The sequence below is a fragment of the Parasteatoda tepidariorum genome, chromosome 9 (genome assembly GCF_043381705.1).
Source record: "Parasteatoda tepidariorum isolate YZ-2023 chromosome 9, CAS_Ptep_4.0, whole genome shotgun sequence".
Classification (NCBI taxonomy): Eukaryota; Metazoa; Arthropoda; class Arachnida; order Araneae; family Theridiidae; genus Parasteatoda; species Parasteatoda tepidariorum.
The window spans coordinates 48,481,185-48,500,897 of record NC_092212.1 but is presented as its reverse complement, the minus strand read 5'-3'; the positions used below and the strand labels follow the sequence as shown (position 1 = coordinate 48,500,897).

Sequence of the window (19,713 nt, the reverse complement as noted above, 5' to 3'; positions counted from 1 at the left end):
TATATATTATCATATATCCTGTCATATAAGGCTCTGTCATCTCAGGAGAGAGCCCCCCTCCCCCTTTACTCTTCTTGAGATACTCCAGCGGTAACTGGCCATTTTTGCTGACTAAATATATACATCATATTATAATATATACAGTTTATATACATAATAGATATATTTGATTTTTCAAGGTTGACAGCTTTAAAAACTAAAATTTTTTTAGGCATGAGTGTGGCTAGCTTTGCAAAAAATATTTTGTCAACGACCGTACAAATTGTCAAATATTTATACCTAATATCATCTGAATAACTTTCTTTTCCAGGTTCGACAAAATATTCAAATCTATTCGATTCTGGGCTAAAAAATTGGTCTTTAGTCTGTTGAGTGCTCTGAGTCACATTATGCTAATGTTTATTTACTGGGGTAAAGGTAAAACAGTTCCACCAGTCACGAATGATTTACTGTTGATGTCAGCGACAAGAGTTGCTGAGAAGATCAGAAATGGGCTGGTAAGTAGAAGCACAACACTTATTTGAAAAGCAATTTGAAAAAAAAACCCTCATAAATTAATAATAAAAATCGAATGACACTGTGTTGCTTCACAGACAGTTGAGGTTTGTAGGATGTTGGACTCGTATTCGGAGTATGAATCCCTTTGATCTAAGAAACCCCGCGTATCAAACGGTGGTTGGTACATTTTAAATATTTCGGGGTCGTAAAGTCCTCCAAGTTCATGCAATAAATCAATTCCTCTGGGGGTACTGAGTTGGAGATTGATCGTTCTCTTGTCAAAATTATGATCTGTGGATAAATGAATGAATCCGCCCCGTAAAACGGGCTGTGACGTGTGAGTAAGGCTGAAATCGTATTTTTGGCTAAAGATGGCGCCACTGAAAAACAAGAGACGCACCCTCTGCCTTAGAATCGCTTGGTTCTCCAAGCAGGCTTGCTGGTATTGGCAAGTGGCAATAGAAACAAACAAAAAACAACTTTCAATTGAAAATAATAAAGAAATCCTTTCCATAATCGTAGCTAATAGTAATTATAATGAAATTATTGGGGTTTTTTTTTAAATTTTACTTCAACTGTACTTAAAGTTTCAACCAGGGTCCTATTTGCAAGCAGAATGTCATTTTGACTCTTCTTAACTTTAACTCATCTTTGACTTTATTATAACCTATAACGTTTTTCTCGTTCGTCTTGTTGTTGTGAACCCAAAATCGGGTTGACTGTTAACTGACGGTTATAAAACAAATTGGTAGCTATTACCAAAATTAATTAAGCATTGGCGTCAATATTTGTATCATAACTTTTTTATGCTTCTCCTCAATAACTAATTATTTTCTTCGTTAGTTTCACTTTTTAGTGCGTGACTGATTTATTTTTAAAATTTCAATTTCTGAAATTAACCAAGCATCATTAGCATTAATATTAGTATGACGATTTTTTTTACGTTTCATCTAAACGGATTAGTGCAATTCCTCCCTTAACCTTTTATTTATGGCCGGCACATCATGTGGACCAGAATGACAAGTTTCATCACTCGCGACACGTGAATACGACCTCTAACGGGGAGGAAAATGTCAGGCTACTGTTTGTTAAGTCTTCATTCAGTCCCATCAAAATAACTCCATTGGTATAACGGGTTTTTTACCAGTAGCGAAAAGGAAACAAAATTTCCCATGAAAAAAGTTGAAGAACTTAGTAAAACAATCTAGAACATTAGTAAATCTGATCGGTGCTATTGGAAAATAGTACCCTGTCCATGCTATAGAAAAGCAGTCCTTGCTATGAGTCGCCATCAGATTGTTACTTTCATCAAAGAGTCTCTCTCTTGTCTTCTGGGTTGGATGAAAAATTACATAGCTAAGGAGTTGAACATTGATAGTCGTTTCCCCCGAAATAGGTCTGCTTCTCAACACCGGTTACAACATAAAAATGAAAAAGAAATGGCAAATTTTTTTACCAACTCACTTAACAAAAAATGAAGAACTATTTATTTCTCACAAACATGCTTTTACTTATAATACTATCACAACATACATTTCATCGCACTGATTGTTTTTTTTATCAGTTGAAAAGTGAGGATGTTGTGCTAGCTTACATCGAACGAATAATTGAAGTGGAAACTGACATCAATGCAGTGGCAGAGTACCGTTTTCAAGAAGCTATAAAAGAGGCGAAAGAAATCGACGCTCATATAAAATCTGGAAAGTATACAAGGGAACAGTTGAAAGAGGAAAAGCCGTTACTCGGGGTTCCATTTACAGTGAAAGTCCTTCTTAATGTCAAAGGTATAGTGTAAATGTATTTCTATCTAGCTATTTTACCAGCTCTTAATTTAGTAACATAAACATATTGAAAATATGGCACAATAGTTCATTTGTAATATGAAATTAATTCGGAAAATTAAATATTACGTTAGGTTTAAACATAGCTAATATTCATCTTTTTTACGGCTGTTAATATTCAAAGATTCCATGGTTCTTACAGCATATTAAAGTCAGAAGATATCTATGTTACAAATGTAGTGATTTTTTTTAAACATTTTAAATCCCAGTTAATGATATTTCTCATTCTCACAGATGGCGCTCTGAACAGCGACGTAAAAGTTAATTGTTATTCAGAATCAACAAAGACACTGTAATGATAAGATCAGTCTTCAATTGTTTATTAAATATATTTATCTGTTCAAAGGCATTTTATAAAGAATTATGCAACTTACTTAAACGGATTAATATGAATACGGATTCACAAATAAGGATAGACCCGAAATTTTCGAATTTCACATTGATCTGCCACTGCTAATTTCATAAAGGTGAGTGCATCTAATTTGTATAATAGATTAAATTAATGTTTTAAAAAAACAAAAGAAAAACAATGTGTTTTTTAAACACTCGATTAAGTAAAAAAGGTGAAGATTTAAAGAATAATGTTATCGTTACAGTGTCTAAGTTTATTCGATATAATAATGTACTTTTATATCACTGTGCAGACTTTGTCATCTAGCTGCGAAAAATTCATATCATTGCTGACATTAGGGCGGAATTCAGCTAAATTTTCGCAAATACGATGGCTCAATTACAATCAGGAGCCTGTATTTTTGTAAACATATAGCATTTTGCGATATGTAAAAATACAGGCTTTAGATTGGCCAAATTTGTCCATCGTAATTGCGAAAATTTAGCTGAATTCTTTACTTAGAAAGCCATGGATTTACGAAATGTGGATTGTGTTCATACGATAGATAAATGATAAGAAGCTAACATAAAACTGGCGGATTTTACACTGTACCGATATTTTGTTTAAAAAAAGCTCATTAAATAAGGAAACGTAATATAAACTTTTTATTTTATTTTGGGGCCCCTTTCATCATGTGGGGGCCAGCGGCAACGGCCTCACATGCCCCAGCCTCACTCAGGCTCTGGGTGAGGAAAATAACTTTAAATAAAATAATGAAAACTAAGAATTGCATTGAAATATAAACTTAGCTTTCACTTGAAGAAATGTTGCCCGATTGCTTAGAAAGTTGGCAACCCTGAAGTAGGCTTTGAAATCATAATCTAATCATTAAATTATTATCATTAAGTGTAATCATTAAAGTGTTATCTTTAAAAAGAAAAAAAAACCTAGTAGTAAAGCCAGAAGTAGCACAACTGAGAACCATAGTATTAGATGGCTGAATAATATTGAAAATTCAAAATTCCTAAGCAATGATGAGCGTCGTTGACCAATTTTTGAGAGGGGCTAAATTGAAATATAGTCACATAGTCTCAAACATTCATAAATTGAACAAAATTTTTCTTAAATTTGCTAACCATCTGCAAAAAGATTAATCTCTTTTTTGATTTTGCCTCTCATGAGCTAAAATCGACGATAATTCATGAAATTTTTTTCTTTTGTCTGAAATATTGAGGGGGTCTGAAAATAGGGACTAAATATCCACTTATTACAAAATATCCCTCCCCTCGTCAACGACGCTCATGACAACGCCTCATTGCTTAAGTGATTCTTATGTCGCTCGAAGCATTGACCGCAATGGTTAGTACGAGTTAAATCAGGTACAGTCGGGAAAAAAAATGATGGATCTCCGTTGCGAATTGTGAACCGTTGGCCGTATTTTCATTCTGCAAAAAGTTTCGGCAGTATCTCAAAAGTAAAAAAAAACTTTTAAAATATGCATAACAGTTATCAGGGATGCCACAGGGGAAAAAGTGGTAGAAACTAATTTCCCTTTCATTTATTTATAACTTCTTTAGTTATTAAAATCTAACTACCACTATAACATTTCAAATAATGATATTCATTCAATAGTAAAGTTAAAATATATGTTCTATAGAATTGCTTAATTCAGTTTCTTTTAATAAAAGTTTGAATTTTATTATTCAGTACCTTTTGCATTTTTGTCCCCCTGCAATTATAACAATAGTGGATTCTAATTTTGATGAGTATCACCTGCAACCAGATTACATAATATATTGGCTCTTATGGGGTTTGCAAAGAAAAATGGACCGGGATAGCCTGGTCGGTAGGGCTCAGGTCCGAGAGTTCGTGGGCTCAAACCCCGCCGGCCGAAGACTCCCCGTGTAGTAAAGTGACTGATGCACGTTAAATCTGTCGAGTCGCAAAAGTCCTCCATGTTCCCATAACAAATCAATACCTCTGGGATGGCGATCGATCGTTCTCTGATTCTGGTCAAAATTACGATCTGTGGATGAATGAATGGGTCCTTCCTATAAACGGGTGCGACGTATGGTGTGGCAGAATTCTTGGCCATAGATGGCGCCACTTAGAAACAAGAAACGCACACTCTGCCTTAAATTTGCTCGGTTTCACCTAGCAGGCTTTCCCGTGTGGCAAGTGATATTATAAATAATGACAGCAACAAAAAAGGCAAATTATTGCACGGAAGCATCGTTTGGTAATCGTGATCATCCTAAGATTAAAATGAAATTAATGAGTTAAAATTTTTAAATTAAATAAATAGTGGTAGTAAAATTTTTATTATATTTATTGTGTTACTTGCTTTTTATGCAGGGTGAAGTATATGAAACTAAATAAAAAAAATAAAAAAGTAATAATAAGACCGCTAACAAAAACAAGGAAATGAGGTATCTTCCTTAATCTATTACTGGTTATTTGAGTTCAATTGCCTGAGTGGTCTTACCGTACATTCTGGGCCCAACTTAGCCAAATTGGGACAAGGGGGCAAGAACTTCCTTGGGGGCCTTCTCTGCTTCAATAATGAAGAACCGATATTTCTGAAGGTATTTAAATTTTCACCTCATTATAGATAGCAAGAAAATTAACTAGAACCTAAAATAGCTATAAGCTCCCCCCACCTCCAATGGTCAGACGAAATATCGTCCTGTCCATTTTATTGATTTTCTGACAATTCTATGTCCACCATGCCGAGCGCAGTTTTCTGATTGTTAACTTTGCCATTTAGCTGCCAAAAATTCATAACCTTGCTGACATTAGGGTTGCATTCAGATAAATTTTCACAATTATGATGTCTCAATTGAGCCTGTATTTTTGAAAACCTATCGCATTTTGCGATATGTAAACAAACAGGCTTTAGATGGGCCAAATTTGTCCATCGTAATTGCAAAAATTAGCTGTATTCCGCCCTAAAAAGCTAGGGATATACGAAATATAGATTTTGTTCATACGATAGATTGAATGAAGTTGCAATGACGAAGCTAACATAAAACTGACGGACTTCACATTGTACTAATATTTTGTTTTAAAAAAAGTTCATTAAAGGAGGAAACGTAAAATAAACTTTCTGTTTGATTTCCCCCCCCCCCCTCATGTGAGGACCCGGGACAACTACCCGTATGCCCCTGTCTTAACCAGACTCTGCGTACATTGTCATGCTGCAAATGTGTTATTAATGAAATGTTTTTTTAAGGAAAGTTATTTACGTTTGCTAAAATTAAATGCAATTTAGATCTTTCATTCAAAAGCCACATGAAACACTTGTACCCACTTTTTAAATATTTACTGATGGTGACCTCCCTGTTAACGCAGAGAGTCTCTTTTATTCTGGATTGAGTTCAAACCTGCAAGGTTAGGGTTTGGTAGGTTAATGTGCTGAACAAAAAAATGCTAGTACATCAACCCCACTAACGTGGTTATCCTGTTGGTCTGTAATTATATATTAAAATACAAGTATTGAGACGACTTTACAACAGAGAGCTTTTGCGAAGTGATACGTTACCCACCAACTCAAATATGAACGCTGATTGTGATTAATAACGTATGCGCATATATATTTACCTGTAAATTGCTATGTCGCTAAAGGGTATAAAATTAGGTTGACGTAACAGTTAACGCAATGTTATGTAAAAATCTCTTTGTTGAAATAAAATGTTTAATGTGGTTACAAAAATGAGAAATCTAGAAATTTTCACTGACATTCAATTTCTAATAATTGGGTGCTTGAAACTGGAGAAGTGTGTGATTATGCTCAACCATGTGATTTCAATCAGATTTAATTTGATACCATGCAAGTGACATCAAGCGTATATGTCGAACCTGATTGACTTTTGGAATCAACAAATGCCACGATTCATCTGCAATGACCTTACTTGCAAGTATTCAATTGTGTCTGATATTATGGCGATTTTTAAGCATTCTTCTCTTTACAGGAGTTCCTAATACTGGCGGCTCTTTAATGTATAAAGATTCACCTTCAGCTACTACAGATGCTCCAACAGTAGCTCTAATGAAATTTGCCGGAGCAATTGTTTTAGCCACTAGCAATTCAGCAGAGCTAGGTCTCGGCTTCGATACAATAAATCTGTTGTACGGGAAAACATGCAACCCATATGATACAAATAGAACAGCGGGAGGAAGCTCAGGTAAAAGTTCATTTAAAAAATATATATAAAATTTAAGATACAAACGCGGTAATAGTGAAAATTGAAGAGACATTGCCATGCAGTTGCTGCCGGGAGCAGTTTCTGCGGTTGGAGGTAAATTACCGCTAATCAAGTAGGTTAAATGAAGACAGTATACTGTAATCTTGAATATCGAAGTGGAAGTGCATAGATTACCAGATGGGAAATGGAATCTTTCTTATAAATTTAGTAAGTTGAAGGATCGAGTAACAAATTAGCATGCGGATCAAATGCTAAACTATAAATAAAGAATTTTAAAAAAATATAAATGAGAAAAAAATAATAAAAAATAATTAAAAAATAAAAAAGAACTCTTTAAGTATTAAACTTAAAAAATAGACTCTATAAAAATTGAACTCAGTAAATTGATTGGAAGTACAGACAGGCACCCGATCATGTTTCAAGGTGATCCAACTGTATCTTCAAAGTTTTGATCAAACAGTGCTAAAGCTAAGCATTACTTGTCTGGTTACTGAATAATCTATCAATGTAAGTGCTTCCCCTTTAATTTCTTTTTAATGTTTTTCCTTTTTGAGATTTTAGGAAGTTATTTCCTGTTACAAACTTTTCGGCTTGTCATATGTAGTGGTAGGTGATATTTAGTATGTTTTTCCTGTTAATGTTTTTCTTTTTTCTCCTGTTGTAATCATTTCAGTACTCTTATGAGGTAATAATTTATTTTCTTTCATTGCATCTCGAAAATTTTTCTCCAAATACATATATCGTTAGGAGCCATAACTATATAAGAAAGCATTATCGGAAATAGATAGGTTGAGTTGGAGCATTTGGACCGGAGTTCCTCGTGAGTTTTTTTTTTCTCTCGGGTGACAGGAATAACATTGCGTACGGCACACCACCCGTAAATTCTGAAATGGATCTGGAGGCATGAATCTCATCACTGCAGCTACGATTAATGAAACGCAAGGTGTCTGCGAAAATATTCGCTAATCCATGGCGAGTAAGTGGCGTGCGTGCATCCAAGCCAATGGACGCGGTTTCAAGCACCTCCTGCTCTACTTGTAAGATTAACTTCCCCCTGTCCCGCTAGTGGCCGTCCTGGGAATACTGGTGAGTCGAAATGCTCTTACGTGGCTACCCAGCAGATAGATGGGACCTTTTTGTAGTGGCTTGGAAACGATTTTAAGCAGCACAATCGGTCGACGGGCATTGGCCCTTGATTTGGGCGAGTCCAGCCAGCGCCTCCTATGACTGAAAGCCTCTACGCGGTTTTTTATAGGTAGTCCGATCAGACCACTGTGTAGGATATCCATTTACTGAACGAGTCATTTAATACAGAACATAGTTAAAATAAGAAAGTGGTAGCAAATATATAACTAAAAATTAATTTTATTTATGAATATTATTGGTTCGCCTTATTCACTTGTCAACCACTACAGATTCAATTCTCAAATATATAAGACAAATTTCTCTCAATTACTTTTTATAAAAGGTTTTGGGTTCATGCGCACAACTGGCTCACTTTTTAAACAGTCTGCGAGGACTACTTATAAAAAACAGTGTGGAGGCTTCTTGGTGTAGGAGGTGATGGTCCAGCCCATGCGGATGGAATGCACGGCCGCTCGTTAAAATATTAATCGTTTATGCATTTATATATAACATGTTGGTGACGAGTTACTTACTTTGGTACCAGTCCTGGTGCCGTCACGTAACTCGGCAACCACTTAACTTTATTAAAACAAAAAAGAAACATTACAAAAATCTAGCAAAGAAGAGGTGGAAATTGAAAACAGTGAAGTGAATAATTACAGATTTAAAGATGAATATACCATAAAATGTTCGTTCTTGAAGGCATAGACGTTTAATTTTTCTATCAGCAGTAGCACTTGTACATTTCTTTCGGCTTGATTTGGTTTTATTTTCCACTGATTTCGTTTTTTCATAACGTAAACAGAATTTTCGTACACCAGAACGAGTCACTGAACCACCAACTTGTCTTGCAATTTCAGCAGAAGAGAGGCCATTTTCTCTCAATATGACAATTCGGCTTCTTTTTGTAGATGTCCAATTGGTTCTTCTTGTTGATGACATTGTTTAAAATTAGTTTAATTAAAAAAAAAGCACTTTAAATATTCAAACACAGCAATACTCTATTTAATTGTACTAGTATGCATCATTCCGCAAAATATTTCCTCAAAAAATAAGTCTTTTACCATCCAAATAACCTAAACTATAGTTACAGACATTTGATTGGTCTTAAGAACAGTGTTTGTGATTGGCTAGTACGCTTTTACTAAAAAACACGTCCCTATTTAAAATGATTGGGCAGAGCCCCTGAATTAGACAGGCCGACTTATCATTTATTTTTGGAGCAAAGAGTTAACATAAGCACATAACATAACTAATACTAACATAACGTTAACTTGCGAACTTGTTTGCTCCAATATTGTTTGATAGGTCAGCTCTGATAGTATAGGAGTCTTAGATTTGTGTTTGTTCTACTAAAATGAGCATAACTTTTCTTGTAATACAGATATTTTAATTTTGTCTTGTTATTAAATTCTACATTAAATTAGCTTCAATTTGATGTATAAACGTTTGTATTTAATTGAAAATTAATATATTCTACAAGCACGCAAAGTTGAAAAACATGAAACTTTCAAAAAATGTTATCACTTTTGGCCCCACTGTATATATATATATATAACAAAATAAATAAATACAAGAAAACACGAAGAAAGTTAAGAAAAACAATAAGTTTCATTTATTGCGCATAAGCTGCAAGTAAACAGAACTCATTAGATAAGTTCAAAATGAAGATAAAACAAAGGAAAATTATAGACATATGAAAAAAAAGGGGGGGAATAATAATGAAAAAAATATAACAGACAACTGATTTAAAAAAAAGGAGGACATTTTTAAAGAAAAAAAACGGAAAATAAAAGATATAATCTTTTCATCAGCCCACACGATTATATCCGCAAAAAAGAGTGCATTCTGATATTGTATCAATACAGCGTTTGACCACGGATTTGCTTGAATTGGATTTGCACATGGAAAAATTATACAAATTAACAAAGAAATCATTTAGTAAATAATTTTAGCAACGGATTTACCCGAATTATAAATTAACGAAGAAAATGTTTACTAAATATATCCACAAAAATACACGATTAATTCAATGATTTTATATAAAATTTTATTATTTTAATTGAGTATCCATTGTTTTTTATAAAATTTTGAAAGAGTTTATCGATTTGTTTTTTGGATAAATGAATATTACTACATATTCTTTTAATTCTGTTCATTTCATTAAAGTGGTATTTAAATAGATGCTCCTAGAAACATTTGAATTCCAAGTAATTAGTTTATTAATATTAAAATTAAAATAATTTCTTTTATCGTACAAATCAACAAAGCAGATATTTTCAACCTTTATAATACGCAAATCCAAAAAATTGAAATCAATATTATACTCATGATTACAAAGCAAGATTAATTCCTCAGGATAAATATCATTTAATAAAATAGTAAAATCTTGAAAATTAAAGATAATTAAGTCATCAATATATCTAAAAGCAAATTTAATACTAAGAGTATAATTTTTTTCATAATAATGCAAAAATAATCGTGTGGGCTGATGAAAAGATTATATCTTTTATTTTCCGGTTTTTTTAAAAAAAATTTCCTCCTTTTTTTTCTTTTCATTTTTTTTAAAAAATCAGCTGTCTGTTACTTTTTTTTAATTATTATTTCTTCCCCCCCTTTTTTTCCATATGTTTGTAATTTTCCTATGCTTTATCTTCTTTTTGAACTTATCTAATGAGTTCTGTTTACTTGCAGCTTAAGCGCAATAATTATTGTTTTTCTTAACTTTCTTCGTGTTTTCTTGTATTTATTATATATATATATAATAATAATATTTCGTGTTTTGATTTAGAACAAAAAAAGCTATAATATAGATTGCAGCATAAAAGAACTTTGAACACAGATACAAAAGGATCGTCGATTTTTAAATTGGTCAAAGACTATTTTGAGGTAAAAGAAATTTCACTCACAAATGTAAGTGCTTGTGCAACAGATGGTGCTCCAACCATGTCTGGTTGTCATACTGGGTTTCTGGGTCACCTTAAAAAAGAAGTACCGGAAGTTATCTCACCATTCATTATGTCATTCATCGTCAACTTTTGGCTCCGAAAAATTGGTTATTTCTGGCATCAATAAAATAAAAGCTAATTCTCCTAATAACCGTTTGTTCCGAGAACTTTGTCATGAAAATGATGAAGATTTCAAATTCTTGCTCCTACATGCAGCTGTGAGATGGCTTTCAAAAGGAAACTGAGCCGTTTCCTCGAATTGCTGGATTCGGCTACTGAGTTTCTCGACACCACTGATCCTATTTTAAGCGAGAGTTTGAAGCAACGCAAGTTGAAAACTGCGTACCTCACGGATAGTTTCGAAAAAATGAACGAAATCGAAGTAAAACTGTCTCTCAACTCCCGGACCAAAATCCAATCCCTCTTAATTCTTCCAAGCAACTAACAGATTCTAGCAGTTTGCTCCAACCTTGTGATATCTACTCAGCCCCAACCTGAATTGAGCCTTACCTATTGAAACGCAGAGCTATAAGCGATAAGCAGAGAGCTCGCCGCACTTAACTATACTCAATACTCTAAGTAAAACTTCAAGGAAATAAAATGAACATTATCAAGGCTAAGGGAATCATATCTTCATTCATTGCCAAGTTTGATATCTACAAGTCAAACATTGGTCGCAAAGAGCTAATGCAATTTCCAACNACCACACTCTTTTTATTCAACCCTTTCGCGCCGACTGTCACGAATAAGTGCCAGCATAAAACCGTATCAAAAAGGGTAAAAAGATAAAACTAGTAATCAAAGTAATTCTTTAGCAGTTCATTTGTGGGTGGAGTTATAATTGCTTGATTTATTTAATTCACCATTACTTTGTTCAAAATAAAAGTATTTAGTTTTGCTTTGAATTAACATTGATTATATATATGATTAAACTAACAATAATTAACCCCTTGAGGACGGGTGATTCAGAAAAGCATTCGTACAAAATCAGGGTCAGGACGTAATTAAATAAAAAACGGTAACTTAAATGTAATCGTTTCTAATTTGACAGACTTATTTTGCTTTTACTTTAATTATTGTTAGTTTAATCCAGTGTTTCTCAACGGGGGCGATAACGCCCCCCTGGGGGCGTTGGGAGTATGCTGAGGGGCGGTGGACTTGTTTTGGGCGGCAGGGGGGGCGTTAGGTATGTTTTGGGTGGTAGGGGGCGATGAGCAGGTTATGTTATTCAAATCTAATTTTAATACTCCCAAATAAAATTATTAAATTAAGAATCATTTAGTAAATAAAATTAATCTGAAATTAATGATAAGGAAAAAAAGATTAAATTAATATAATAAATTTAGATTATCTGATACAACATTAGTACCAGCAGTAAAACGAACTTATGCAACACATATTCTCCGATCCGAATCACCACAGCACAGCGCATGAGTCAGTAGTTTTTGCCTCTGACATTCAAGCCATTTGGGGAAAATTAAAGTGCACGCACTTTTTGTAAAAATGTTCGATTTGACCAGTGTTTCTTATGATGGTTTAGTTTGCTTCCTAGCAGTTTTTTATCCAGTTTCGATTCGATTTCATTGTTTATTTGGCCAGGTACGTTTGTGAATTAGCTCTTAATCGTAAATTATTTATTAATTTGAAAAAAACAGTTGATTTTCTTTCATTTGTATTTTGCGTCCACCAACAATGTCGGTTAACATAAAGAAGTATATTCCATACAGTGCCACGTACGTGAAGTTTAGATTTGTTCAATCGCTGTCGAACTCTCAACTACCCATGAATTTATTTTATAACAAAGTTTAATATAATGAGACAATGGAGCCTTCCCGTTAGCAGAAGCATTTGCAAAATATTCATTCTCACAAGCAAAATAAGGATTTGTCATTTTTCACGAACATCAAAGACAAGTTTTTGAAGGCACCTTTGGCCTCTGGCTTACTAACAACCTAATCACAAAAATGCGATGATGGTTTGATAAGTTCTTATGATATATCAAAATTAATTGCTAAATCTGAGAAATGTCATACCATCGGTAAAGAATTGATACTGCCGCTGTTAAGGAAGTTTTAGGAACAGTTTTACACTATCCAGCCTCATCCGATTTAATCAAAAATATCCCTGTGGGTCGGCATGGTGGGTTGTTCGCCGTTTTGAAGAGGGTGGTACCAGATATTTTAGCAGTTCACTGCGTGATTCACAGACAGTATTTAGTAAGAAACAATCTCAGCGACCGTTTGTATCAGTCATTGCAATATGTCATATTTGCTGCGAACAAAATTCGCAGTAATGTTCTCAACGATTGATTACTCAGACAGCTGTTTAAGAAAAACTATGAAGAATATCGTTTGCTACTACACCGTGATTCGCTGGCTTTCCAAAGGAGCCTTGTCTCAATGGGTTTTTGAATCTTTTCAACTCTGTGCTTGAGTTCCTCGTAGACAGAATGTAGCTCTGAGAGACAGATTGCTAGAATTTAAGATAGACGTTGGTGGATTTATTTGCAAAATTTAATGGCGTTAATTTGCAACTACAAGGTGACAAACTCAATTTGATCCCTACGAAATCAGTTATTTCTGCATTTCTAAACTTTTTTTTGGAAGCAGAAATTTGGTAGGAATGAGTTCAACCAATTTCAAATCTTATCGTATCTTGAAAAGAATGGCGAAATTTTCTCTGATGATACACAAGAATATAGTTAACACCTTGACTCTTTGCACATGGACTTACCGTTATAAATATGTTTTGTTCTGGAAGTCCTTCAATGGGTTATGAACCCTTTTTTGAAGATTGAAACAGAAGAGGTTCAGATTCAGGAGGAATCGGGCAAACTTTCAACTAATGAAGCTTTGAAATGGTGATAACTCACACAATTTTGGCTTCAAGGTAACATCAGTCGCCTCTACTCTGGACTGTCAAAATTCATTCTTATTTTCAAAATTATTTTTAATTTCCTTCCCTTTCTCTGACTTCGTCGAACGTGGATTCAGTGCTGTTATGGATCAAGTCACAAAAAAGAGAAATATACTCGAAATCATGCAACGAGGGGACTTGCGTCTTCACCTCAGTAAAAATACTGAACCGAACGTTAAGAAATTAGCTATGAACCATCAAGTACAATCATTCCACTGACATAGTAACTTGATTGTTTCGTTAATACTGCTTTTATTTTTGGGTGTTTTTTAATTATCTAATTAAGAAAAAGTGACTCTTTTTAAGCATAGTTTTCTTTGTTAAACTTTTTTTTTCATTACCGTATTTATTTTTATTATGACAAATAGACTGCGATTACTTGCCGGAAGAAAATTATAGAGTTAACGTACACATTAAATTTTTTTTTTTAAAAAAAAACATGCAAATTTACTTAAAAAATTGCCTAAAATGCATCTTATAATTCAGCACCCCGCCCCCCCGTCCTCATGCTCTAAATAACTGGATTATTGCAAAGGGGGGCGTTGATATGTTTTTTGCTTATTAAGGGGGCGGCAACGTTAAAAAGGTTGAGAATCTATGGTTTAATCATATATGTAATCAATGTTAATTCAAAGTATAACTAAATACTTTTATTTTGAACAAAGTAATGGTGAATTAAATAAATCAAACAATTATAACTCCGCCCACAAATAAACTGCTAAAGAATTACTTTGATTACTAGTTTTATCTTTCTACCCTGGTTGATACGGTTTTATGCTGGCACTTATTTGTGACAGTCAGCGCGAAAGGGTTAAAGTAAAAGCAAAGTAAGTCTGTCAAATTAGAAACGACTATATTTAAGTTACCGTTTTTTATTTAATTACATCCTGATTCTGATTTTGTACGAATGCTTGTCTGAATCACCCGGTCCCCAAGGGGTTAATCGCCACTGATTTGGAATAGCGTTAAGTGCAACAAACTCAACACGTTTAGGATGATATAATTTTTTTAGAAAAATTTGAATATAAATTAAAAGTTGGCATCACGAGGTTTTAGTTAAAAACGCTTTTCTTTCCTCATTCCAATAAGTGAAGTTACGAGACAATAGTTGTTAGTGAAATTTTTATTTGATTTTGAAAACATTTTAAATCTCTCTACGTTAAAAAGTTGTAAGAGCCGCCGCTGCTTCATTTGTTCAATTTAATGTTGCATTTTGTTTTGATGCGCAAGTACTATAAGACTTAACTCTTTCGCGACGAGTTTTTTTTTAATAACAGAACAATTTTGGTAGCATAAACTATGAGTAGGGCAGCATTATGCACGGTAGTGCCATCTATGTTCTGTGAATGAAAATACCTTTAAGAATATTGGCAGGACTGGTGGGAAAGTCTCCCCATTAGACAGAGAAGCGTTTCTGTCCCAAAAGATTTTTTTTGAAATTTGCATAGGACGTATGTGTCCCGTTAGGCGCGAAAGGGTTAAGAACGAACTAGGAAATTGAAAGAGTATTAATGAAGGGATAACGAAGGAATAAAAAAATAATCATTCAATAATAAGTTCAGGAATTATTAAGTGTTAAACTCGTAGGAGCGCATACCAAACGGGCCCCTTTACAAGACGCAGAAATGCAACGACAGAGTTTAAACTTGACATGCTGAAAGGGTCATATATATTTATGAACTAAATGAGAATTTTTTTCAAAATTCTAATTTGTACAAAAGTAAATGCATAATTGATTGTTTTTTTTTCTTGTGCGTATGTGAATTTGTTCTTACTATTTTTTGTGTTCCGTCACAATGTTCTTTACCGTGTAAAAACTTTGAGACTGAAAAGCTAAAAATCACAATAGTGTCTGGAAAAAATTAGGAAGAAATTGATCAAATAAAAAATTTCATGATTCAATAATAACTTTAAGAATCATTAACTGTTAAGTTAGAAGTTAAAAAAATTATGTTAGCTGATACCTACTGCCAGCTAAAATAAAACTACACAGTTGAAATTCTCCTTGTTGATTGAACCATTTTAAATTACAACGAAAATTTTTTTCATAGTCTTGCATTGAAAGTTTCTACAATTTTAACTCATTTCTGAACGGAAAATTTCTGCTAAAAGTTTGGTCAGGCAAAGCATTACGCAACTGTGACCTAAGACAGCACATTCTAAGTGAAGAAACATGCTTTAGCTCTTTGTTCTTTTTAGAATAGTGATTAAAAGCAATTAGTTTTACATTTTAATAATTTGTAATATTTATTGAATTCATGTTGTCAGACTGTCTATATTGTACCTGAAAGGGTAAGTATGTTTAAGAATTTTTTATTCTTTAACACGTTGAGCGCCGCGTCGGCCATCGGTGGCTGACACTGGTCTTTCCATTTAGGCCGCGTCAACCACCGGTGGCTGACACTGAAATTACATTTAGGCCGCGTCAACCACCGGTGGCTGAGACTGAAATTACATTTACGCCGCGTCAACCACCGGTGGCTGACACTGACCTTTCACATAGGCCGCGAAAAACAGCTGGCTGACAGCGTATAGCATGATATATAAAATTTACACTCTTTTATGGAATTGCAGAAAATGCATTCAAAATTTACTTAATTATTGTGATTCTTGGTTTAATAAATTCAGTTTACTAGGTTTTCATCCACCACTTTTTCTAAACAATTCGTAGGCTTATATATTTCACCACTTTTTTCAGATACGTCGTGTAAATCTTTCAAAAACTAGCAAACTCCGTCTCATATTTGCAAATTTAGTTTGTAGTTATTTACCGTCGTGGCCTAACGGGCAAGACATGTAAAATTAGCTTGGAGCTCAACGTGTTAACTAACAATTATTTATCCATTGCTGTAGAAAAATTTCGGTCTTTAGCTTTTGTGTTTTATAAGTTCTCGCTTGAGTGGATGTCAACTGCTCTGGATAGGATAACACGGTTGAGAACTACTTTAGCTAAAATTTCAGATTTTTGGTTAATTTTGCAGCCAGTTTATAAGGTTTAACATCTCTTAACTTCAATGAAGTTGCCTATCGGATAAGCCTTTGAAGTATTTAGAAGGTGGTGAGTAAAAATCCCATAAATCGAATTCACTATTGCCCAGAATCATACATTAAAAGACTACTACTCGAAAATATTTATTCCTTGTCCGGAGAGGAAACTAGTAGAAGGTGAGATGGAGTACCTGGTCAGTGAGGTTACCTCCGTAAGGAAGTAGTGACTAGTACCTGTAGATGTGAGAATGCAATGAAGTTGAAGAACGAGTATGTTATATTTCTCCATATGCTGGACACTCGAAGGTAAACAGGTAAGAAACATGATTCACAGTGTTCCGACTTCTTTTCTGAAAAGGAAGTATACACCGAAGAGCCATTACATTATGACCACCCTCCATCTAACAATGGGCTCGCCCAGGTGTTCATGGTTTCTCGCTTAGGAACAATGTTTTCATGGGGCACATTAGGACCCATAATCCTCATAGAACAATCCCTGACGTCTGTAAGCTACTTGAACATAGTTGCAGACCAGGTTCACCCATTCATGGCAACAGTTTTTCCTGCGGGGGATGGTGTTTACCAACAGGATAATGCACTATGTCAAAAGGGTCGAATCGTCATAGATTGGTTCGAGGAACATTCCAGTTACTTTCAAGTCATGTCTTGGCCCTCAAATTCACCTGACCTTAATCTAATAGAGCTTCTGTGGTCCTACTTGGAAAACCAAATTCGTGCTGCCACTCTACCCTCTCGCAATGTGAAGGAATTGCAGGACCAGTTGCTGAGTGCTTGGTACCAGATACCTCAAACTACTTATGAGCACCTTGTGGAATCAATGCCACGGCGGGTGCTAGCAGTTTTGAGGGTTAAAGGTGGTCCTACATATTGTTAGCAGGGTGGTCATAATGTAATGGCTCTTCGGTGTATATACTTATGTTAAGTGATAAATTACATTCTTTCAATTCTAATTTATTGAATTATAAATTATAAATACATTACCTTTTCTACTAGGAAAATATTTTCTGGAAACTAAGGAGAATCCGCAGTAAACGGCGTCTATATACTAATATTTAAATTGAAAAGAATTTTTGCAGTTTATTTTTAATAAAAATATTACCATTTCAAGAATTACTGTTAAGAATATTGTTTGGTTAAAAGCAATGAAATCTTAAACAGAATTTATCTAGTAGAAATGTGTTAAAGAGGTTTTTTTTTTAAGAAAAAAATTTGATTCATAAATTTAGCAAACATTTTATAAATGTGACTTAAAATTATGCAATTTTTTTCAGTGTTATGAGAACAGGATTTTCGGTTGCGCACAAATTTCTCTTTTTGATAACAGTTTTGGAATATTTTAGGTTTAGTTCCGAATGGAGGATGTATTATAAATCCAACTGAAGAAACCTCAAAATTTCTCGAAACTGGACCAATGTGCAGATACATAGAAGACCTAGTACCGATTATGAAAATTCTGACTACGAACAGCACAGAGAAACTTGACATCGAGCGTAAAGTAAGGAAATTATTTCCTCAGTTTATTACTGAATATTATGTGACACGCTACATTATAACACACTCATTATTATCACAGCAAATTGAATATTGAGTTACCTGCGTTCACCATCGCCATTATTTTCTAAATTATCAGCTACTAACTTTGAACTAAATTCCTCTATTTCTAAGTTCCTGTGGACCTTGAAAAATTTCAGCAGTGGTAGTAAATTTAGTTTAACGCCAGAAGATATTTCTTATTTTAACATACAGCTTTGTCGTTAAGTGATTTAGAAGGTCCTAGTCCTAGTGTTTCGATTTTATTGGGCACCTGGGCCGCAAAGCGACTCCTATCCCTTTCATCTGGAATTTTAACACTGTTTTGGTTGAGCATTGAGGTAAGCCAACGCCTCCTATAACTGAAAGCAGGTCGTCCGATCAGACCACTGTGAAGGATATCCACTTACTGTACGAGTCATTTAATACAGAATATAGTTAAAATAAGAAAGTGATCGTAAATATGTGACTAAAAATTTATTTTATATATGAATATTACTGGTTTGCCTCATTCACTTGTCAACCACTACAGATTCAATTCTCAAATATATAAGATAAATTTCTCTCTATTACTTTTATAAAAGGTTTTGGGTTCATGAGCACAACTGGTTCACTTTTTAAACAGTCTGCGTGGACTACTTATAAAAGACCGTGTGGAGGCTTTTTGATGTAGGAGGTGATGACCTCCCTATTGGAAAAAATTCCCAGTACAAAAAATTTTATACCGGTTTATGAAACACCGGTTCCGGTATGATACTGGATCCAGTATAATACCAATCCCAGTACCATACCGGAACCGGTGTTTCATAAACCGGTATCAAATTGATCCCAGTATGATACTGGAACCAGTATCATACCGGAACCGGGGTTTCATAAACCAGTATCAAATTAATCCTAGTATGATACTGGAACCAGTATCATACCGGAACCGGTGTTTCATAAACCAGTATCAAATTGATCCCAGTATGATACTGGAACCAGTATCTTACCGGAACCGGTGTTTCATAAGCTGGTATAAAATTTATTCCAGTATGATATCGAACCCAGTATCACTAGTGTACTGCACCCAGTAAACTGGGATGATGTAACTATTTATTTTTAACACAAGTATAGTGAAGTACTACAGTTTCATACAGGAAGGTTAGTGAACTGCGCTGAATGGGAAAATAAAACATTGATACGAGTAAATAAATAAAGTTACCTGGTTCATACAGGGAAATAAAACATCCCCTATGAAACATCAATTCACACTTTGTCAAAAGCTATAGTTTGCATTAGGTTAATAAAAATCAAATAAACTGTTTTTTTTT

The 19,713-nt window shown here is 34.2% G+C and overlaps 2 protein-coding genes across 2 annotated transcripts in view; both read left to right on the top strand.

Moving 5' to 3' along the window:
• Positions 1 to 19,713, top strand: part of LOC107455511 (fatty-acid amide hydrolase 2) — a 111,495-nt gene that overhangs the window by 22,179 nt on the left and 69,603 nt on the right. Inside the window, exons 2-4 of the mRNA XM_071185454.1 lie at positions 311 to 497; positions 2,063 to 2,282; positions 6,642 to 6,854. Coding sequence (XP_071041555.1) covers positions 311 to 497; positions 2,063 to 2,282; positions 6,642 to 6,854 — 620 coding nt within the window. The remainder of the gene's footprint in view (positions 1 to 310; positions 498 to 2,062; positions 2,283 to 6,641; positions 6,855 to 19,713) is intronic.
• LOC139426413 (fatty-acid amide hydrolase 2-like) overlaps positions 17,400 to 19,713 on the top strand; it is a 12,158-nt gene continuing 9,844 nt past the window's right edge. The window contains exons 1-2 of the mRNA XM_071185240.1: positions 17,400 to 17,742; positions 18,214 to 18,368. Of these exons, the coding sequence (XP_071041341.1) occupies positions 17,400 to 17,742; positions 18,214 to 18,368 (498 nt within the window). The remainder of the gene's footprint in view (positions 17,743 to 18,213; positions 18,369 to 19,713) is intronic.